This window comes from Leptodactylus fuscus, chromosome 3 (assembly GCF_031893055.1).
Source record: "Leptodactylus fuscus isolate aLepFus1 chromosome 3, aLepFus1.hap2, whole genome shotgun sequence".
NCBI lineage: Eukaryota > Metazoa > Chordata > Amphibia > Anura > Leptodactylidae > Leptodactylus > Leptodactylus fuscus.
Genome location: NC_134267.1, coordinates 177532695 through 177556369, shown reverse-complemented (window position 1 = coordinate 177556369; position 23675 = coordinate 177532695). Strand labels below are relative to the sequence as shown.

The following is a 23675-nucleotide window of genomic DNA, read 5'->3' as shown; positions in this document are numbered from 1 at the left end:
ATTCAGGTGGAATAGGCATGGGAAACTCTCAGTCCTCCATTCTGCTCAGCACTGGGGGGGGGGTCTCTATCCTGTGGAAATGTGATGTGTTCTTTAACCTCTTGTCTATGGACACTGTGGTGTGTGAACTAGGCTTACATTGCTTCTCTTTTGTTTTCTGCAGCACCAATGATTCAGTCCCAGTGTGTCTTTCTTCTGTCACTTTTCCCCAAACATATAATGGCTGATTGGAGGTTGGCTGTCTACCATTGGTCATTAGGAAGCCAACATGAAATTGTTCGTGCCTCCTGCATTAAAGGATTTCCCATACTGAAACAACACAGTAACCAGGAGGCTTTCAGTCTAGTCCCTAAGGCTTTGCTGTAAGTACAGTAGGTGGTGTTGTGTAAGGCTCACCCAATCAGAGTAATAAGGCATGCTGGGAATCATATTGTCAACTTGTACAGTAATGTGCAAAGCTTTAGGCAGGTGCAAAGAAAGTTCTGCAAAATAACGAAAACCTAATCTGCGTAAAAAAAGCAATTACTTTAGGAAACCCATAGAATGGAGTCCATGTGATTTCTGCATGAGAAATGGGGAGAGAAAAGTTCTGCCGCACTCTCATGCGGAGAGGGGTACGGAATGACCCAAACACAGATGTGAACCGGGCCTAGGAATGCTTTCAAAGATAGAAATAGTCCTGATTTCATCATCATCCAGTCTGTCTAGGATTACATGAAGAGAGAAGGATTTGAGCAGAACTACATCCACAGAAGATCTGTGCTTGGTCCTTGAAGCAGTTTGGAACAAGCTCCCTGCTGAGTTCCTTCACAATCTGTGTGCAGGTGTACCCAGAATTAAGGCTTCTTTGAAGGCAAAGAGAGGTCACACCAAACATTGATTTCATTTACATCTCTCTTCTGTTCATTCACTTTATTTTGTTAGTTGACAGAAATAAACTATTCTTACTTTGCAATATTTTTCCATATTTACCTAAATCTTTTTGGAGTACTGAAGTTTGTTCCTTTAATGTTAAAAGTAGTCTGTCACCAGGAAAGTCCATATTAATCTAGTCACAGTACCTCGTAGGGCTTCTGATACTGTTTCCAAATAAGTCTGTGTTATTTTGGACTTTCTGCTCCAGTTGCTGAGAATTTGGGGGTGTTATAATTATGCTAATGAGTTGAAAAGGGCTTTAGGGGCGTTTACTCTGCTCAAAGCCCTTTCCAAGGGGTTCAGCAAGTTCGGGACTGAGTCTTCTGTGTATGCCCACTGAGGTCATCCTCCACCCAGAAGTGTCCTACTTGGGCTTCAAAGTGAGGTAAAACTGTACAAGGTTCTAGGTGGTGAATGACATTGATGGACATGCGCTGTATACGCTCTACTGAGCTTACCAAACCCTTGGAGAGAGTTTTAATTAGGGGGGAGGGGGCAGAGATACACGGCAATCTTACAGAAGAATAAATGCCCCTAAAGCCCCTTTCAACTCATTAGCACAATTATAAAACACCAAAACTTTTAGCCATTGAGCAGCAGTCAGATATAACACAAACTTATTTGGAAACTGTATCAGAAGCCCTATGAGGAGCTGTGATTAGATTAATGTCTCCCTTTAACCCTTCTACAGGCATCATCCCATTTTTTTGGTTTTCAAATCGTTCAAGGAACTTGGATTTCTTATTCAGTGGCTTCACTGGTTTGGAGAACCCATTTTCAGTTACTCTATTTTGATACCCTCTTGTCTGGTATGTTGGAGCATAATAGCCTGAACTGAATGGAAGGATGTCTGTTTTTCAGTCTTGCAAACTATGTTACTATATATTAGTGTGTTTACAAAAGGGTATTGACGTGTTGGCGTTCCTATTTAAAATGACAAGTAATGTAAATATATCTACAAATACATTCATTTTTTGGAAAAAAAAATACACTCAACTTTGGGTCGCACTTAGTATTTTACGCTGATTGTCTATAAATGTGGCAAACGCTGTGGCTGGTATTGGATCCATATCTGGTCACCTCTCAGGAGTTCTATTTGATCCTGTACTATGGCTCCTACCTGAGGAAGAGGCCGAGTGCCTCGAAAGCTTGTAATCTGTCATCATTATTAGTAAGCCATTAACAAAAGGTATCAATTACTGAAAACTCTCAAGTTTTTTGTTTTTTGTTATGGCTTCTGGACATGCATAGAATCCCTGGCACTGTTCTATAGTGATGTGCAAGAGTAGGTAGTGCCTTGTAGTCCTGATACTGCTAAAGCACGTTGAAGTCAGCGCCCCCTGAGTAATAGGGGGAGCCCATAAGTGCTCCTGATCCTGGAAATTTGAAGCTGTGAAAGGGAGACAGAGGAAGCAAATATACTGGTAAAGTTTTTAGCTGACAACAAAGAAAAAAGCCATAGGAAAGGGAATAATCCTTTATTTTCAATTGACATCATATAAACTTTATTTACCGTGTGGCAGCAGAGGAATTGAGCACGTTGAATCCCTTTTATACTGCTTATACCATTGCCGATCACTGCGCTCTATTTTGACTGAGCTTTTATGTTGAGACCTGTGACTTAGTCTTCATTTTATTGCTTCTTTTCTAGGGAACTCTTGAATGACAACTCTGAGCTTGTGAGGAAGAAGCTGGCCCAAGCTATGACCAAGTTAGCCTGTGGTATTACTATTGGATTTGAGCAGCAGGATTCGGGGATTGGACTTGCTATAGACTCTGCTCTGCTCTGTTGCCGCTTGAGACTAAACTTAATTCCTGTCTCCGGCCTTTCTTCTGCCAGTGCGGCTTTCTATAAACCTTTCCTCTTACTTCTGGAAAGAAGCATGCCAAGCTCAGTAAAAATGGGTAAGTTCTCTATTCATGATGTACCAGTCTGCGTGGTAAAGTTTCATTGTAAATGTATTTGTGATCTATTCTAACCTGAATAATTTAACTGTAGCATTTCTAGAAAATATTCCCGATGTGTTTACTCACCTGAATATCCAGAAAGATGGAAAGGACTTGAGGGCAATGATTGAAACCTTACTGAACCTCATGGAAGATCCGGATAAGGATGTGAGGATAGCATTCAGTGGTAACATCAGATATATATTAGAGCCATTAAACTTTGAAGAAGGAAGTCTAAATGAGGTATGGATTATATGGTGTGAATATTAAGTTGTATATGGGAGAGAGGGGATTGAATGGGTAATATATGATCGTTTGGGGGCGAACTATTGGAGAAAACGGCACTTAGTGAGTGTCCGATCAAACTGGGGGATGCATTGCCACTGTTTTTGTGATGGAAGGCAATACCAGGCAGACCCCAGTCCTCATTAATTTATGACCTTTCCTATAGATAAAAGGTACTATACAACTACACATGTATGACTTTGACTTATTCATTTATCTCTTATGAAAATATGACATTGTTATGTCTTTTTTTATTTTTTATTGTTGTTTGTATTTTCATTATAACGATTTATTTTATTTTTGTGCTATGCAGCTGTTAGTTGGTAGAATAAAGCAGGCTTATACCAATGCTAAGTTGGCAAGAGATAATGAAATGAAGGACACACTTATACTTACAACTGGTGACATTGGACGGTGAGTAGTTTGTATTTAATACCTGCTGCTGCATTAACTTATAAAATCTTATCACTTATAATGTTATAATTTTATATATTTCAGAGCTGCCAAGGGGGACCTAGTGCCATTCGCTCTTTTGCACCTGTTACATTGTCTTTTGTCCAAATCTACTTCAGTTGCTGGAGCTTCTTACACTGAAATCCGATCGCTGGCAGCAGCAAAATCTGTGCGTTTGCAGGACTTTTTCAGCCAGTATAAAAAACCTATATGTAAGGTGAGAGTTTGACTTGCTTAAAAAAATGTACCATGTTTGTATGCATACACATACAACATGCAACTGAATCAAACAAGCATATTCTTCCCATCCAATTCTGTGTGTGATCTAGAAACAGTCTTTAATAAAATGATCACATGGATCAAATGAAAACAAAAGGATAATTCCTTATATTTATTACATTTAACCTTTTCATCCAGTTTCTTGTAGAGTCACTGCACACAAGTCAGCAAGCTCTGCTCTCCAGCACACCCGGGCGCAGCAGTGACACGAAAAAGCAAGAGGCAGCACGTCACAGGGAAGCAGCCTTGGAAATCTTGTCTGAAATTGCCAGTGTATTTGATTTTCCAGACCTGAACCGCTTTTTAACAGTAAATGTTTTCTGCTTCCTACACACACACACACACACACACACACACACACACTTATAGAGGATCTGCCACGTGAAGTCTTTCTCTAGCCATAGATACATAAATAGAGGATAATTATCATATTGGTGGAGGTCTGAACATTGAGATCCCCCCCCCATCATTCCCAGTAATGGGGGTCATGCTGAATGTAGATATGACTGGTAATGGACCGCGCTCCCATTCATTTCAGTTCTTTACTTCAGCTATCTCCCGCACTCTTGTTGAAGTAAATGGGAGCGCTGTCCACCAGCAGTCACACCTATAGTCATCCTGGCTGCGGTCACTCTGAACATACAGTGGGGGAAACAGAACACTTTGTTCTCAGGATTAGTGGGGGGTCTCAGGGTTCAGGCCCCCATCTATCAAGTATTTATCCTCTATCCATAAATACTTCTCACTGCATAACCACTTTAAGTCATTATCCATGTTTTTACATTATTATGTACTTCTATTTAATTTATACACTATAACTGAATTGTATATGCAAATAATCTGCATACTGTCTGTACTGAACGCCATCTGTATTGTTTAATTTCATTAACCAGAAGACAATGCAACTTCTGCTTCCGTACCTTGCGGCCAAAGCCAGTCCCGTAGCCTCTGCGTTGATCAGAACAATTGCCAAGCAACTCAGTGTTAATCGCAGGGAGATCTTGATCAATAACTTTAAGTATATCTTCTCCCATCTTGTCTGTTCCTGCACCAAGGATGAGCTTGAGAAATCTCTTCACTATCTAAAGGTATATGACATTATTATTATAATAGGTGACATTTATGAATGGTTCAATATATTCCATACAAAGACTTTTTAGCCACATCTAAAGGAAGAACAAATTCTTAGGTCCTCCATTGTAGCTCTGAAGACAGTTCAAAGGGAGGGGAGGGGGGAGGCTGATGGCTAGTATTTCTACTTCAGTTTCGTGCATCACTGTCCATGAATGTCTATGAAGAGAGGTGGAACATTCAGTCGACAAGGACTCTGCATTTGTCTGTGTGTATTTCCAACTTGATCAATTACAGTTTTCAATTTTCAACTCACATGGGTTTTGTTTTTCATCTTCTATTCATCCTATTATTTTATCAATTCAGTAGTTGCACTTTGTACAGTAGTGAAATGAGGATGGATGAAATGTCAAAGTAAGAATGGATAATGTATTAATGGTTTGTAAATTCTTGTCTTGAATACACAGAATGAGACAGAAATTGAGCTGGGCAGCTTACTTAGACAAGATTATCAGGGCCTACACAATGAGCTGCTGCTGCGGCTTGGGGAGCACTACCAGCAGGTGTTTAATGGACTATCCATTTTGGCCTCCTTTGCATCCAGTGATGATCCTTACCGAGGACCAAGAAACATTACTAAACCTGAGATAATGGTGAGATTATTCTACAGTCTATCAATATAGCAGTCTGACCTCTGAGAAGAACACATTGCAAGTTGTTTTTATTTCGTAGGCTGATTATCTACAACCAAAACTACTAGGAATTCTGGCTTTCTTTAATATGCATTTATTAAGTTCCAGTATTGGCATTGAAGACAAAAAGATGGTAAGGTTTTTTTTTTATATAATTGACAAGGTTTTCTAAAATAAACATTTGTCATATAGCCACAGGAAAACTGCAGAATTTTACATTATTGGTGGCTCAACCACATGGTCCCTGACCAATTGCTCTATGGTCACAACCTTGGTTAGGAGGAATAAGTCAAGTACGTACTTTCCGAACCATTCAGTTTTATAGAAGTTTCAGAAACGGCTGTTCTTTCAGATTTCAAGACGTTTTTTTGTCTTTGAAAATGATGTTCAAATGGTTTACATGCAGTATTACTGTATGCATTACTTATTATTATAATGTCTATAGCTAAGACAGTCTCCCTTATAGTGACATGGCCATTCTTCTGGTGTTTATCATGAGCTTGTGAGGTATCCCCTACTCCTTTTAACCTACCCTTTTTCCATCACATCACATGTCTCTTCTCTACTGCTCCCTGCTCACCCACTACCTTCCTGTTTCTGGTGGAATTGTGTTTTTGTGCTAAGCAGCAGATAATGCATTGCATGAGAAACACAATACCATAGCTAGGGAAAAATTGCAGCACAGCTATACAAATTGTAATGTCTGCAAGAGGGGAATGATGGGAGCTGTAGGCCTTTACATTGGTAATCCCGGCCACAGCAAATTCTTCCAGAATCAAAACAAAGATGCTATACAGAGCTGTACAAGATTATGAAAATATGAACTAACTCTGGACTCCTACAGCATCACCCTTGAGCATTTAGAACATATGTAGGCACCTACCGTCACTTTTTTCATAAATCTCCTTTAATACTGCACATCAAGATCTTGGCTTCAGGGAACCTATTAACCCAGAGAGTGGATTCCAAAGTCTTCACACCCTGCATGTGTGAGTCCTATTCTAAAATTTGGACAACTTAGTGACTTACTATGCACATTTACAATATGAAGCAAATAATCGACACTGTTCAGATGTTTAGAAATTTACAGATTCTGAGCAGATAATGGTTGTATTTTATTGTACCCAGGCCTTGAACAGCTTGGTTTCTCTCATGAAACTTATGGGACCAAAACATATTAGTTCTGTTAGAGTAAAGATGATGACAACCCTGAGGACTGGGCTGAGATATAAGGATGAGTTTCCAGAGCTGTGTTGCAGGTAATATTTCATTTGTGTCTGTTATAATAAAGATTGTGAGTATAACAAGATATATTAGGTATTCTTTATTGTGTGTTTTAGATCATGGGACTTGTTTGTGCGTTGTCTGGACCAGGCATACCTGGGCTCTCTTCTCAGCCATGTAATTGTTGCCTTATTGCCTCTCTTACATATCCAACCTAAGGAAACTGTGGCTATTTTCCATTATCTTATTGTGGAGAACAGGTAAGATGGAAACGTTAAATAAGAGTCTACATCTGCCGTTGCGATTGTGTAACCGCATTATATGCATATTGACAGTAAACCTTCATAGCAGAGAAGCTTGTTCTTGGGCTTCAGGAAAACTGCATTTTGTTCGATGTCTTCACATTTTCTTCATCTAGTTTTTGGAAGTTTCTAATAATGAAAGTTATGATTTTATTTTGGACAAGGTTTACTTTATGTGACAGTATCTGTTTTTTCACTTATGTGAAGTGTTTCTGTTAGAGAAGTAACTTTACTAATATTATTTTATTAGAGATGCTGTTCAAGACTTCTTGCATGAGATATATTTTCTGCCTGATCATCCAGAACTCAAGCAAATACTGAAGGTTCTCCAAGAATACAGAAAGGTGGGTGTGCAATGTTTCACAGCAGATTGTTCCCTTATTCCAGATGCATGTTCCTATAAAACTTCTGCTTGATATTCCTATCTCATAAAGTGGCACTGCCGGTGCGGAGCTGGCACTAGTTACTGTAGGAGGGCAGTTATGCGGTTGTGTGGGAGCCCCACTCTGCACGAAAAAAAACGTGAAAGGGACTATAGCGCTGAAACAGCACTTAGGACCCCTTCATTCTCAGGAGGATGGACCCCCAGTGAGAGTCTGATTGGAGCCAGCGTTTGGCAATAGTATATATTTTATATGATATAAGACTTTAGCTGGATCTTCTCTGTCAGGATCCCTTCCACATAGACTAGCAGAACAACCAGAGGTTTTGTGGGTGGATGAAAATGAAATACTGCTTGGGCCAACTAGATTGGGTTATACAGGTTTTTTTTACTTGTATGTATTTGTTATTAACATTTTTGCTTTTTCTGTTTTTTATGCTCCAGGAAACAACCAAAAGTACAGACTTGCAGACAGCGATGAAATTGTCTATAAAAGCCATTCAGCATGAAAATGTCGATGTTCGTGTTCATGCTCTTACTAGTTTAAAGGAGACTCTGTATAAGAATCAGGTATCTAATGTCTTTGGGTATTACTTTGCAGTTATTGAATTACTGTGACAGACTCACAGAAAACACATCTCCACATCATAAACGACAGAGTTTAGATGCCTTTAGTTATTAGTTATCCTGCTAAGACCTGGCATATTTTAGATAACTGTATACAGGTAGCATTTTTTACTGCTACCCACATCATTTCTTTAGGATTCTGTTTGCATTTGTTTTTTTAACATGTTTCACAATTTTTATAGGACAAACTATTACAGTATTCAACGGACAGTGAGACTGTCGAGCCTGTTATTTCTCAGCTGGTTACGGTGCTGTTAATAGGTTGCCAAGATGCCAGCCCACAGGCCCGACTGCTCTGCGGTGAGTGCCTTGGCCAGTTGGGTGCAATTGATCCTGGAAGACTGGACTTTTCAGTTAGTGACACCCAGGGGAACGGTTCAACCTTTGTTGTAAGTGCAAACTTTGTTATTTCCTCACTACTCTGCTCTCTTTTTCTCTCTCTCTCTCTCCTCTCTCTCCTCTCTCTCTCCTCTTCTCTCTCTCCTCTTCTCTCTCTCTCTCACATTCAGGAAAAATCCTGTAGACATAAAACCATGAAGTGTCTATGTGCTGGGAAATTCTGCTGAAAGGGAGGAAAGAAGTAAAGTGTTAAGAGGAAGCAGGGGAAAAAAAAGAATGAAAGCGTGAGAACAAAGAAGGGACAGACAAAGAATAAGGGCTTTTCTATTATCGGTCAAAAACCAAGGCTTTCATGGGGTTGTCCAGGACTCAAAAAAAACAAGGCTGCTTTCTACCACGTACAACACCACACCTGTCCACAGGGGTTATGTGTGGTAGTGCAGCTCATCCCTATTCACTTTAATGGAGCTGAGATGCAATACCAGACACAACTCATGAGAATGTGTAGTGATTAGTGTTGATTCGAATATCTCGCTCCATAGGAATGCATGTTAGCAGCCAGCGCAGCCATAGTTTTCTCATCCTGGATGGGCACCTTTGAAAAAATAAACACATTTCCTTCCCTTCTTAAAGGGGTTATCCAGGATATTTTACTATTGGGCCAGGAGGCCAGAGAAGGTGAAACTTAAAAAGAAAACAAAAACAATATTCGCCTGTTCCCAACGCTCCAGTGTCTTCCACTGTTGTATGGTATAGCGTGCCTGTGGGCTTGTACCGGCAGAAGTACTTGGCGCATGTGACCACCGAGGCCACTTAGGGGTCACAGGATAGGACACAGGAAAGGACACAGGACTGCTGATATATGTGAGTGACGTCCCAGGTCCTTTCCTATAACTGTTGAGGTGACTGACTGGTCTCAGTCGTCATGTACAACAAGGACTTCTGCTGCTAGAAACCCCAAACAGTGGAGCGCCAGGGGCAGGTAGCGTGGAGAACTTTTTAAATTGACCATTTCTATCCAATAGTTTCCTTCTAAGGTGCTCTTTTATTTGGAGCCAGCTGAAGTGCAGAACTTGGCTATAACTGAATGTGCCTTTGTGACCACCACTCAGTTTACAATGTGTAATAAATAAAACCCTGTTCTCATGATTGTCACTGAACAGCATTTTATCTCCTATCATGTGGTCAGGAGATAAGTTGCTGAGATGAGAAAAATGCTTTAAACAACTGCAAATATTTCTGATTTTTCAGACTGGAGTTGAAGATATGAATTTTGCCTATGAGCTGCTGATGGAGCTGACAAGGGCCTTTCTTGCATATGCTGATAATGTTCGGGCTCAGGATTCTGCAGCTTATGCTATTCAGGTGAAAGAAATAATATAACACATTCAAGCCTTAAATTATGTTTTTGCATAAAATGTGATTCAACTATGTAATAAATGTCATTTTAAAAGGGTATTGCATATAATACAAGTCATCAGTATCCTCTGCTCTATGCCATACATGCGCTCCCTCACTCTGCAACTACATTTTAACCTACAGTACCATTTCTTACATAGTTGGGACACATCCAGTGATGTGATATTTGATCCGTGGATTATATGTCTTGAGTTTCACATCTTCCATCTTTATGTTGGATGCTAATATAGTTAGTATTAAACCATGGTGACAATTTTCTGTTGGCTGTACTGTAGCTCATTTGTATGTGAAGCAGTGGTAACGTTTATGACATAGGTTCCTGTATGTATGTATGTATAGGAGCTGTTATCCATCTATGAGTGCAGAGAGGGAAAGACTGATTGCCAAGGGCGGAGGCTATGGAGAAGATTTCCAGAACATGTTCAGGAGATATTGGAACCACATCTTAACACAAGGTATTCATGCATGCTAGATCTCAGTAGTCATCTGAGACACCAAAACAAGACAATGACAAATCTGAGATTAAACTAAAGCTTAAAGGGTTAAAAAACATCCCAAATGCTGTTTTGACTAATTTGAGGGGTGCAGTTTTGAAAATGGGGTGATTTGGGGGGGGTTTCTATTATATAGGCCTTTATAATCATCTTCAGAACTGAAGTCGTCCCTAAAAAATTAGTTTGGGGAATTTTCTTGTAAATCTGGAAAATCACTGTTACACTTGTAAGCCTTGTGACGTCCAAAATAAATTAAAAGACAATCAAAAGATGATGCTAATATAAAGCAGATATATGGTAGATAATATTTATTCATGTATTTGGGTGGTATGGTTATCTGCCTGAAAAGCAGAGAATTTCACATTTTGAAAATTGCAATTTTTTCCACATTTCCATCAAATTTCTTATTTTTTTTTTATAAATAAATACAAAAATATTGATTAGTGTTTACCACTAACATGAAGTATAATGTGTTACGAGAAAACAATCTCAAAATCACTTGTGTAAGTTAAAGCGTCTCAAAGTTATTGCTATTTAAAGTGGACCTTTCATCAAATCGGGCCCATGCAGTTTTATATACTGCTGGAAAGCTGACAGTGCGCTGAATTCAGCGTACTGTCGGCTTTCCCGATCCGTGCCCGGTGTAAAGCGCTATCGGTCCCAGGACCGTAGCACTTTAGTGTCAGAAGGGCGTTTCCGACAGTTAGCCAGGAACGTCCTTCTGCCTTGCGGCGCCTATCGCGCTGTACTGTGGAGCGGGGAGGAACGCCCCCTCCCTCTGCTTACACAGCTCGTCCATAGACGAGTATTATCAGGAGAGAGAGGAGGAAGTTCCTCCCCGCTCCATAGCACAGCGCGATAGGCGCCGCGAGGCAGAAGGACATTCCTGGCTAACAGTCAGAAACGCCCTTCTGACACTAAATCGCTACGGTACCGGGACCGATAGCGCTTTACCCGGGGCACAGATCGGGAAAGCCGATAGTTCGCTGAATTCAGCGCACTGTCAGCTTTCCAGCAGTATATAAAACTGCCTGTGCCCAATCTGATGAAAGGTCCTCTTTAAAGTGACACATGTCAGATTTGAAAAAAGAGGCGTGGTCCTTAGCTGACTCCGCCGCAGCGTCTGTGGCTTGAGACTCCCTCCTGATTGGGCCCATTCATTTGGGCCTATTCAGGAGTGGGATGTCGCGACGGGATGCCAATGCACTGCAAGCCATGTGGAAAAGTTACACGGCGGAAAAGGATTCCGCTGTGTGAATTTACCCTAACATTCCCTAACAAAGATGGCCATGTTTCGTTTGTGTGTATTGTAATTCTCTACACCTTGTGTAAGTTTTTTTTTGGTTTTTTTTTTTTTTAGATTTTTTTGATTTACACTGTCAAGTTTGTACACTTGTTTTTAAATTGTCATTTCAGGTACAAAAGTTCTAGGAAGGCGATAAACTGGACAAACATAAAGAAACCTATATACCTCAGCAGGCTGGGAAGTAATTTTGCAGACTGGTCTGCCTGTTGGGCCGGTTACTTGATCACCAAGGTATGAAGGGCAAACTTTTGACTACAGGGGCTTATGCAGGATTTTCTGGAAAAAAGGTCCAAGGGATTTGGAGAACTATACACAGCACAATCCCCCTTGGTACTCCTCAGGCTAGTTTCACATCTGTGCATTTCTGTATCAAAATGGCGGAAACCCAACAAACACCCGACAAACCCCATTAAAGTATATCGGGCCTGTGGGTAACTGCTGTTTTAACAGACAGGCACAGTGCTAGTGTGAACCTAGCCCCACATAATATAATGCGGTGCAATGTCCCCAGGTCTTACATACTGCAAGGTGCACACTGCTTGTACAGGGCCCAGGGTGTTAATGTCAAGTATCCTTGGGTAGTCCTAAGGGTAGTGAGTGTTGAGAATCATACTTCTCAGGCCCCAGGAGTACTTGAGAGCTCATTTGGATATAGACAAAAACAGTGATATTTTGGCAACAGAGACACTGATTCCCAAGGCTGATTTAGGTGACTATAAGCCATCTATCTGTGCGGCTGGATTTTCCATGAAAAATCATGTACCCCAATGTATCTAATATTCGAAACGACAGTTTCGAATAGCACGCACCCATAGCAATGAATGGAGCCTGCCGGCACGCAGATGGGGCTGGCGTCCGGCCGCTTAACCCCCTGCGTGCCGGCTGCGTCCATTCATTCCTATGGGTGCGTGCTATTTGAAACTGCCGTTTCGAATAGTACTCGCTCATCTCTAGTATCTAATCCTTCACATCTTCTCCCATTCTATGGTTAAATCTGCTGGATTTTTAAAGTTATGTTAACCATTGAATTTGTACTTTTGTGTCCTACAGGTCAGGCATGAGTTTGCAAGAAAGGTTTTCAACTGCTGCAGTATAATGATGAAACATGACTTTAAGGTCACCATCTATCTTCTACCACACATCCTAGTCTATGTTTTGCTAGGATGCAGCAAAGAAGATCAGAAAGAGGTAAGCTTAGGTTTACTGGGAACCGGTCACCTACCCGATTGACAGCAGGGGTATTTTTGCCTCTCTGCATCACCTTGGGTTTAGAAGTATAACATGGTTGAACTTGATGGACTAGGTGTTTTTTTTGTTTTTTTTTTAACCAATTATGTATCATCTGGATATGAGTGGACTTTCATATTCATAACTGTGCATAGCATTTGGTTGTACTTTCTCTTTAAGGGGGCATTCACACTACCATTGGTGACCTTTCAACAGTGTTTAGCAACAGACACTAGCTAAACGGTCAGAATTTTCATTCATTTCAAAGAGATTTTATCTTGTCCGTTTATACTCAAGTCCGTTTTTTTCCAGCGAACAAAAAAATCCTACATGCAGGACTTTTCTGTCCATTAGAAAAAAAAATGGACACCAAGTGTCCGTTGTTTATTTATTTTTTTTTTATATTGAAGTCTATGGGCAACGGACTTATAATGGACAGTAACTGATAGCCATTAGTTACTGTCTGTTTGTGTCCATTATGATAAGTGTCCGTTTTTTGTTTTTTTTTTAAACGGACATCCAACAGTAGTGTGTACCCTGAGCAGAGCATTGAGAGAACATGGTCAGGTGTGTATTGGTATGGGCTGACATTATGTGATTTTTCTTCTTAGGTTCACGCGGAAATTACTGCTGTTTTGAAACATGATGATCCATGGGTTCGCCGTCTACAAGACAATGCTTCTGATCTAAGCCAGCTCAGTACACAAACGGTCTTTTCAATGCTTGATCATCTTACTCAGTGGTCAAGGGAGAAGTTTCAAGCACTACATGCTGAGAAAATCAACGCCAAAAGTGGAGATGTACCTGGTATATTATAATACTCCTTGTGCCAAAATACATTACTGCTATTAAAACAAATTCTCAGCCAAATATTGCACAAAATGTCAAGTTAGAGCAGCAGGTTGTACTCCAGAGCTGTGCTTCCTAATCTTTATGTTGCCTTTTCCCCTTTCCACTCTACTGTGAGGAGAGAAAAAACCTGAAATCTCTCACACGAATGCTTAGAAATACTTTGTTATTTTGATGGACAGAGCAAACTAAATGCAGCATAGGTCACAAAGTAGAACTATCATTGGAAAAAGTCATTTTTAACTAATCACATTAGTTAACCCATTACTAGCACTCTCAGACCTATGGCTGGTCAGGTAATGGAGGGGGTGTACATCTCTCCCAGACTACTCAGGTGGGTGAGATGAGAAAACTCCAGGAATGTTTGTTTTCAGAAGATAACTATTGTCTGCTGAGCATTTTGGTAAATGCTCAGTACTGGGCTGGATTTTTAGGAATGTCAGGTAGGTTGGTAGTGGGACCTGTCATTCCACCCCCCTCCAGTACACACTTTGGGAATGTTCCGGCAGCGACTCAGCTGCAGAGAGTCTCCTTATCAAGTAGGCTTAAGAAGTTGCTCCAGCAGCAACACTTTGGCAGAGTTTGGCTGGAGAGCCAACAGAAAGGTCATATTTTTGGAGCTGTGTCCTGAATGATTCAACTGGCTTTTGCATTTCTGTTATCCTAGGTGAGGTAACCTATTCTATGTGTAGTTAGAGCCTAGCCGGGCAGGGATTTATTTCTGTATTGTTTTCTTTTGTTGCTGCACTATATTTTTAAGTGAAAATAAACTTTACCTTTGTTTTATACCCGGAAAACGCCTTTAAGCATGGGACAGCTCCCATAATTAGCTTTTGTCTACTTGTTGAAACCAAATACTTTTTTTTTTTTATATTCATTTAGTTGCTTTTTAGCTTGTTTGACAAATAGTTTGGTCATTTCATTTTTTCCAGTTGAAATCTCAGACGAGGAGTGTGTCGAGTATCATAATGTGACCAAGTTTCTGGAGCTTATACCTCAAGATACCCTGGCTGTGGCTTCATTTCGCTCCAGAGCTTATACAAGGGCTGTTATGCACTTTGAATCCTTTATCATGGAAAAGAAGCAAGAAATCCAAGGGCATCTGGGTTTTTTGCAGGTGAGCAGTCATTTTTATTGGTAATTGAAATGTCTCAACCTATTAATGTATTATCAGTCAGATCACTCTCGGGCATTTTTAATGTATTACTTGCAGTGCTAGCTTCTTTTACCTTGTGCAAAGGAAAGGCTTTGAACATGATTTTCTTCCTTAGTTATGGATGCACAATTGCAGCCTATAATTTAGTCTATGGTCACTTTTACATTTCAGACAGCTCAGTTGCTGGCTATTTTGTTTCAGGGAAACTATCAGCATGAATTCCAAACTTCTGCCGTCATGTTGTAATTCAGGATGGGGCTGAGCACGCTCATATATCATTTTATATCCAGCATAACTTGTATTGATTCTTGTTCTGTGCAGGAGTCCAGTGAGCGGACCAAACCAGTAATTGACAGCTACTTCTGTCTGCACATTCTTATAGGGAAGGCTGCAAATAATTGCCTAAGACAGCCCAAAGAAGGCTCGGCTTCTCCTGCTGTGTAACATACTGACTGCAGATCCAATTGAATTGTCAATCTGATATGTTTTCTTTATACCAGACTATTCTCATAAAACTGCATCTGCACATAGGACAGTTTAATAAAATAGTCTTTGTGCCTTGTTTAGAAACTTTATGCTGCTATGCATGAACCTGATGGTGTAGCTGGAGTGAGCGCTATTCGTAAAAAAGAGGCCTCTCTAAAAGAACAGATCTTGGAGCACGAAAGCATTGGGTTATTGAGAGATGCTACAGCCTGCTATGACCGAGCCATTCAGCTCAAGCCAGAAGAGGTATTGTAGATTTGCAATAAGAAAGTGATCAACCACTCCTTATAAAACTGAATAAACATAGTTATCTTTAAGATTTAGTGGAAATATACAAAAAGAGAAAAACATTCATTCTCTTTATAGTGGGTCCCGCCGTGTTGCGGTTGTGGCGGTCGCTGTGCGGCACCACACCCAGTAGAGTAGGGACCCACTATAAAGAGGTCGCCGTGAAGTGGCTAGTGGGCTTATACACCTTGATCAATATGTATACTAAGAACCTCATGTTCAGTATTGTAGAATTTGCTGAGAAGCACTACTAGATCAATGTATAAGATTGGGATGTGCGGGCCATGTTTTTCTCTTTTTGTATATTTCCGGTAAGTTTCTTCCTTCACCATTTTTTTTGTTTTGCCTTGGTACCAGCACTCCCCCCATTTTGCCCAGGTGTTTTTAATTAGCAGGAGACTGCAAAAAGGGACCCACCTACTAGCTCTCAGTCCTCTGACTGGGGCAATATGGTAAGGTGAATTTTTGAGATCTGTTCACATGGTGTGGTGTTGCGTGGTGTCTGCTGCTTCTGTGGTGCGGTGCCCATGGGGTGGCGCGGCCCGGAGCCCTGGGGGCTTGGTCTGGTGGCAGGGGTGTTGCCGGACCGCTGGGTCGCTCGCCCTGTGGGCGCCGTGTTGCGGTTGTGGCGGTCGCTGTGCGGCGCCGTGCCCAGTAGAGTAGGGACCCACTATAAAGAGGTCACCGTGAAGTGGCTAGTGGGCTTATACACCTTGATCAATATGTATACTAAGAACCTCATGTTCAGTATTGTAGAATTTGCTGAGAAGCACTAGATCAATGTATAAGATTGGGATGTGCGGGCCATGTTTTTCTCTTTTTGTATATTTAAGATTTAGTGTCTCCTTATAATTTCATTGTCATATTTGGATACATTTTTTTTCTTGTCTTTGGTTGTTAAAGGGGTTTTCCATGATTTTTACTATTGATGATCTATCCTTCTATTTCTGCAGATTATGCATTATCACGGAGTACTGAAATCTATGTTGGGTCTTGGCCAATTGTCTACTGTGGTTACACAAGTTAATGGAATCCTAAATAGTAGGCAAGTATCAGTACACTTTATTGTGCAGAATACTAGAATTCCATTTACCTAAACACGATCTGTCACATCTCCTGACATGTCTATTTTAGTGAATATTTGTGTGCACCATTACATAACTCTTTAACCTCTCTATTTGGAACTCTGTGTTGTACCATTCCTCTTCCTCTGTGTTGTACAATTCCTCTTCCTCTGTGTTGTTTCTGTTCCTCTTGTCAATAGGGTATGCCCCTACACAGGGCAGTAAGAGACTTTGCAGTGATAACCCTTCAATTCCTTTTTGACAGGTTATTCCCTTTCCAATATTGATAGTCTATCTATTGGATAGGCCATTGATATTAGATATATGAGGATCCCTACAGATCAATAGCTCTGGGACAACTCTGCTCCCAATAATGTTTAGATGCTGAAAGCCATTCTACTCTCTCCCTGTGCAAAACGTAGCGTCGGCTTTACGTACTGTATCGCTACCCACTGAAATCCACCACTACAGTTTGTACAGCGCGTGAGCAGCACAGCTCTTGGCATGTAAACATTACCAAAAGCACATGTCTAAGAGCTGTTGATCTGTAGAAGTCCTGTGTGTTGGGCCCTTCTAAGGATAGACCATCAATATTAGAAATTGGGAAACTCCTTTAAAGCAAACCTGTCACGTGGAAAATGCAATGTAATGTGCAAACACCATGTTATAGAGCAGGAGGAGCTGTGCAGATTGATATATCATTTTGTGGTAAAAGATTCAGTATAATCTGCCATTTATCCATTGAAATTTCTGCTCTTTCTATGTTGAGAAGTTAACCCCTTCCCGACATGCGCCGTAATAGTACGGCGCGTGTCGGGTCTGTAACTATGGCGACCGCCCGGGAGCCGGGCAGCCGTCATAGCCGCCGGGTGTCTAGCCGATCGGAGGCATTAACCCCTCCGGCGCTGCTGTCAAAGGCGCCGGAGGCGCCATCTTCCCGGCGGCGCATGGGCGCCGCCATTTTGGCAGGGATCGCCGGCTCCTGGAGCATGCTCCAGGGCCGACCCCCTGTTGCCATGACAGCCGGGAGCCTTGTTAAAGGCTCCCAGCCGGTCTGCAAATTCTCTCTTTTGCAGGCTGGTGTATACAGCCTGCAAAAGAGATGATGATTTTTTACAATGCATTGCAAGGCATTAGCATTGTAATGCATTGCATTAGTGATCAGACCCCCTGGGGTTCAACACCCCTAGGGGGTCTAATAAATGCAAAAAAAAAAAGTAAAAAAAAATATAAAAAAATATAAAAAGTATTAAAAGTTCAAATCACCCCCCTTTCCCTAGAACAAATATAAAAGTAGTTAAAAACTGTGAAACATATACATGTTAGGTATCCCCGCGTCCGAAATCGCCCGCTCTACAAATCTATAAAAATATTTTTCCTGTTCGGTAAACACCGTAGCAGGAAAAATAGTCAAAAGTGCCAAACCGCCATTTTTTCACTGTTTTAATTCTGATAAAAATTTGAATAAAAAGTGATCAAAGCAATAACATTTCCCGAAAATGGTAGAACTAAAAAGTACACCCGGCCCCGCAAAAAAAGACGCCCTATGCATCCCCGTACACGCACGTATAAAAAAGTTACGGCTGTCGGAATATGGCGACTTTTAGAAAAAAAATTTTTTAACACTGTTTTGGAATTTTTTTTAGGGGTCAAAATGTAAATAAAACCATATAAATTTGGTATCCCTGGAACCGTACCGAAACACAGAATATAGGGGACATGTCATTTTGGCTGCACAGTGAACGCCGTAAAACCAAAGCCCGTAAGAAAGTCGCAGAAATGCATTTTTTTCTTCAAATCCACCCCATTCTGAATTTTTTTCCTGCTTCCCAGTACATTATATAGAATAATTAATGGTGGCATCATGAAGAAAAAATTGTCCCGCAAAAATTAAGACCTCATATGACTCTGGGAGCGGAGAAATAAAAAAGTTATGGGGTTTAGAAGGAGGGGAGTCAAAAACGAAAAACGAAAATCAAAAAATGCCATCGGCGGGAAGGGGTTAAAGGGGTTGGCCATTTTCAGACCAATTTTGAGAGACAAATGTTATGGTTTGTATAATAAAAAGTTGTTCAATTTTCCAATATACTTTCTGTATCAGTTCCTCTAGGTTTTCTAGATCTCTGCTTGCTGTCATTCAATCTGTTACTTCTAGAGGATAAAACTGACTATGGTCATGTGATTTACAGTCCATGGTCATGTGATGAGGACACAGGTGCTGCTCGTTACAGTCACAATAATCAGACACCTGCCTGGTAATCAGCTGTGCACCTGTGTGCACATCACATGACCATGGACTGTAAATCACATGACCATGGTCAGTTTTATCCTCTGGAAGTAACAGAGTGAATGACAGCAAGCAGAGATCTAGAAAACTGTGAGGAATTGATACAGAAAGTATATTGGAAAATTGTATATCCTTTTATTGTACAAACAATAACATTTGTTTCTCAATATTGGTCTGAGAGTGGCCAACCCCTTTAAGGAAGCAGTCCGATTAGTGACCGTTTCAGCCTTCCCTCTATGACTTCATACAGAAATCGTTGTCAATCACTGATGGAGCTGCCTTCTTGACTGCAGCTTAGTTTGCATTTCTCATGTGAAATGTTCCCTTGAACACCCAGTTGCCAATGTATTCCTATGTGTTTAGGAGGAATGACAGAACTAGGCATGTACGGTAGCTTTGGTTACACTGACCTATAATCTTTTGTGTAAGGGAACAGAGTGTCCATGTCTGGAGATCTGGTTGGTTGGATGAAGAATCAGGCATGTTGTATTTCATCTGATCTAATCCTTTGTTCCTTTAGGAATAAGCACTGACAGTGGGGCAATGATTTATCCATACACTATTGTTTATGGGGGGAGTTGCTAGAGGTCGCCAAACACACGTGGATACGTAATGCTATGTATATTTGTCTAGTTTTACAAACATACAGTTTTCTGTGATCCTAACCATTAGCTAATCTCCCTAGGCCTGAATGGACTGCGGAACTGAATACTTACAGAGTTGAGGCAGCTTGGAAGCTCTCCCAGTGGGACTTAGTAGATGAATACCTATCTACAGGTAATATCTTCATAGATCATCTGTAATATTGTGTAACGAATATGGAGGGAACTCAAGCAAAGTAACATGGCCTAGCCATTTTATAGGACTGGAGATCTTCCTGTTGCATGGTCTGCTATATTATTTCTATTAGGAGAAAATTTCTGGACATAATTTATCATCATCCACAGGTGCTCAGAAGTGCAGAGATGTAGCGGCCAAAATACATACTACGAGAACAATATACAGATGTAGCAGAGTTAACCTGAACATTTGCAATTAGTTAAACTGCTACAGGATACCTTGTCACAGAGGACAACAAAAAAACAATGAAAAGTCCAATGGAGATTATGACGCAGATGTGAACCTAGTCTTACATTTCTCCTTCCTTCTGGATCCGGTTCTGGCTTTGGCTCACTAAAATTGCATCCAGCTCGGGCTTAGGCAATTATGACCTAAATGAAAATAATGATGAATTGAACATTTTACCTCGATTATGATTAATGAAGGATTATTTTAGAACATTCCCCATTTTACTTGCCATGATCCCTTATTTATATGCCACACTATGCCGCTTAATTTTGGTTTGGTTTAGGTTCAGATAGTGTACAGTGAGTGACATATTCTTTAAGCAATATGGTTATGGTTATTTTGCAATTAATTGCCCTTCCCTACCTCAACCTGTATCAAAATCAGCAAGTGTGTTTCCAGCCTTAAAGGTCCCTTGCCTTAACAGATAGAAAATCTACGAACTGGAGTATCAGACTGGGGCAGCTGCTTCTGTCGTCTAAGAAGAAGGAAAGAGAAGCTTTCTATGACACTCTCAAAGTGGTGCGTGCCGAGCAGATTGTGCCGTTGTCAGCTGCCAGCTTTGAGAGAGGGTCCTACCAACGAGGTTATGAGTATATAGTAAGGTACGCTGAGATTTCATTTATTTTAGATATACAGCACTTACTCTAAACTGAAATGTAGTTCTTACTTTAGTTCTCCACTGTGTTGTTAATATGTATAAATCTTTTCTATTAATTAATGTTTATATGATATTAGATTATATTCATTGTATAAGCCATAGTATGTATGGTATAGTACTACATGTAACAGACTGTATAGTTGGATTCATTGGTGTGGGATTAAGATTTGCTTCTTGCTTTCCCAAATGAACTCTAAAGGCTGCACATGCTGTGTGAACTTGAGCACAGTGTAAAGATGCTGCTCCAGGATTCTGCTGGGGACTCAAATACAGACTCTCTTAAGTGGCCTGCAAGGCTGGAAATGACACAAAACTCCTACAGGGCAAGGGAACCCATTCTGGCACTACGCAGGGCTTTACTGACTGTCGGGAAGAGGTGAGTTGATCTGGATTTTATGAGGCAAATAGGTGAAATAGAATTGTTAATTGGTAAGCAGGTTAGTAATGACCATTATCTAGAAAAGAAATCATTTTTTAAAAAAATTTAAATTAAAATATGATTAAAAACACCTCTAACATAGATGAAAGTTAGACCTCATATAGCAACACCAGCAAAAATAAAGAAAACAAAACATGGCTCTCTGAATGTGGTGAGATAAAAAAAAAAAAAATTCCTCCATGGCAGAATTAATTGCAAGCTTATAGGGGTATTCTGTAACTATAATAATGTTAGGATAACGTCTCAGTATCACATTGGTTGGGGGGGGAAGGGTCCATAACTCAGCACTACTACAGTCAGCATTCATAGTCATGCATCCACTTCTTCCTTACTTGCAGTGAGACAAAAATGGGTAAAAAATGCTGCCTTATAAATGCCAAAATTAATTGCAGACTAAGATAATTAAAGACTAAAATATTTATGTCCTATCCCAAGGACGTTATCAATATTAGATTGGTGGGGGTCCGACACCTAGCACCCCCACGGATCAGCTGTTTGAAGAGATTTCAGCAGTCAGACGTGCTGTGACCATTTCACTTTTTACCACCGTGCCATACATGGTATAGTTGGTTTTGGATGTCAGCCCTAAACTCTAGAATGTGACTGTGCTGCAAACAGAAGAGCTACTGCTGCTTTGAATAGCTGATCTGTGGGGGTTCTGGGTGTTGCACACTCAATGATTTGATATTGAAGGCCTATCCTAAGGATAGGTCATGAATATAATGCTAGATTAAAACTTTTATGGGGTCAAGCTTGTCGTTTCATTTAGGAATGCTTATTGCACATAGTAGATGTAATATAAAGTTGTGTTTTCCAGATCTGGCTACACTGACATGATTGGGGAATGTTGGCTGCAAAGTGCTCGTGTTGCCAGAAAAGCCGGCCACCATCAGACTGCATATAATGCCCTCCTCAATGCCGGAGATACCAGGCTTGCTGAACTTAATGTTGAACGCGCTAAGTGGCTGTGGTCTAAGGTGAGCAACAATCAGACATCTCTGGTGTAATTGTAGGTAAAAACTCAAGTCGTATATCCTGTTTGGTTTTTACATAATATGGGTCAGAGATAGGAACATTGTATTCCTTTACATCAAATCCAGTGCTCTGTTATCTTGATCAGGGTGATGTGCACCAGGCCCTCATAGTCCTTCAGAAGGGGGAAGAGTTGTTCCAGGCAGATAGCATTGAAAACCCAGAGCAGCAGCTGATCCACGGCAGAGCCATGCTCCTCGTGGGACGATTCATGGATGAGACTGCCAACTTTGAAAGCAATGCTGTGATGAAAAAGTATAAGGTAAGTTGGAAAGCCTTTAGTAACAGTGTGACACAATTGAGGTGCGTAGTCACTTGTGGAAATGCTTTACAGTTATATATAGAATAATATGTGCAAAGCGATGGAGAAGGCAGGAGACTATAGGAGGTCTCACTAGTAACAGCCGGCCTCCTATAGCTGCTTAACACTATAAGGACCCGAAGTAGTTAAAGTTGGCTATACCATTTAATGTACATTATATCCATATGCAAACTAAACATATAGAGGAATTGTCTTTTGTTGATCATATTTCTCAGAACAGTTGATACCAGCAGACTTTATATTAGTTGATGAATAATCCAGAGCCTCTTGAATAGTAAAAGTTGATAGAATCAGCCACAAAGGTAGATACGGCAATAGTCATGTAGTGTTATTCTCTGTGACTTGAGAGCTCTTGACTTCCCTAAGAACATGGAAAAAATACATTGTAGAGACAGGTGATTGGTTGAATTTTAGTGATCCAGTGGGTAAAAGTTTGTTTTATAGTCTGTGTCCTAGGCCAGTGATGGCGAACATTTTAGAGACCAAGTGCCCAAGCTGCAAAACCCACTAATTTATCACAAAGTGCCTACACGGCAATTTAACCTTAATACTTTGCAGATCCACAATTGCGGACAATTTATTTATTTTATTTATTTATTATGCTTACTTATATAGCACCATCATATTCCACGGCGCTTTACAGATATTTTCAGTCACTGTCCCATATAGGGCTCACAATCTACATTCCCTATCAGTATGTCTGAGAATTAGGGACCTGAAACAAACAGTTGTGTGAATGGGGCTTTACAGAGCTTTAAAGGGATCCTATCATTCAGATCGAATTTTTTGTCCCTAACAGGCAGGAATAGCCTTAAGAAAGGCTATTCTTCTCTGCACCGCAGTTCTGTAGAAATCCCAGTTTTCGCCGGTATGCAAATGATTTCTCTCGCAGCACTGGGGCCGGGTCCCAGCACTCAAACAGCACTGGGGGCGTCCCCAATGCTGCAAGAGAACTCTCCAGCGCCGCCTCCATCTTCAGGGCAGTCCTCTTCACGCCTCTTCTTCCGGCACAGGCAGTGAAACTTGTAGGCCTCGGGCAGAGCTGACTGCACATGCCCACAGGC

The 23675-nt window shown here is 40.8% G+C and overlaps 1 protein-coding gene across 1 annotated transcript in view; it reads left to right on the top strand.

The window, feature by feature from the left end:
- The window catches only part of ATR (ATR checkpoint kinase), a 50812-nt gene that overhangs the window by 13067 nt on the left and 14070 nt on the right, over nt 1-23675 (top strand). Inside the window, exons 9-35 of the mRNA XM_075268861.1 lie at nt 164-362; nt 2567-2820; nt 2915-3105; nt 3461-3561; nt 3646-3817; nt 4018-4188; nt 4773-4967; nt 5418-5603; nt 5683-5775; nt 6771-6901; nt 6983-7126; nt 7419-7512; nt 7995-8120; nt 8360-8566; nt 9768-9881; nt 10275-10390; nt 11846-11966; nt 12786-12923; nt 13574-13769; nt 14744-14928; nt 15535-15699; nt 16695-16786; nt 19778-19869; nt 20585-20762; nt 21018-21194; nt 22075-22234; nt 22378-22551. Coding sequence (XP_075124962.1) covers nt 164-362; nt 2567-2820; nt 2915-3105; nt 3461-3561; nt 3646-3817; nt 4018-4188; nt 4773-4967; nt 5418-5603; nt 5683-5775; nt 6771-6901; nt 6983-7126; nt 7419-7512; nt 7995-8120; nt 8360-8566; nt 9768-9881; nt 10275-10390; nt 11846-11966; nt 12786-12923; nt 13574-13769; nt 14744-14928; nt 15535-15699; nt 16695-16786; nt 19778-19869; nt 20585-20762; nt 21018-21194; nt 22075-22234; nt 22378-22551 — 4172 coding nt within the window. The remainder of the gene's footprint in view (nt 1-163; nt 363-2566; nt 2821-2914; nt 3106-3460; nt 3562-3645; nt 3818-4017; nt 4189-4772; nt 4968-5417; nt 5604-5682; nt 5776-6770; nt 6902-6982; nt 7127-7418; nt 7513-7994; nt 8121-8359; nt 8567-9767; nt 9882-10274; nt 10391-11845; nt 11967-12785; nt 12924-13573; nt 13770-14743; nt 14929-15534; nt 15700-16694; nt 16787-19777; nt 19870-20584; nt 20763-21017; nt 21195-22074; nt 22235-22377; nt 22552-23675) is intronic.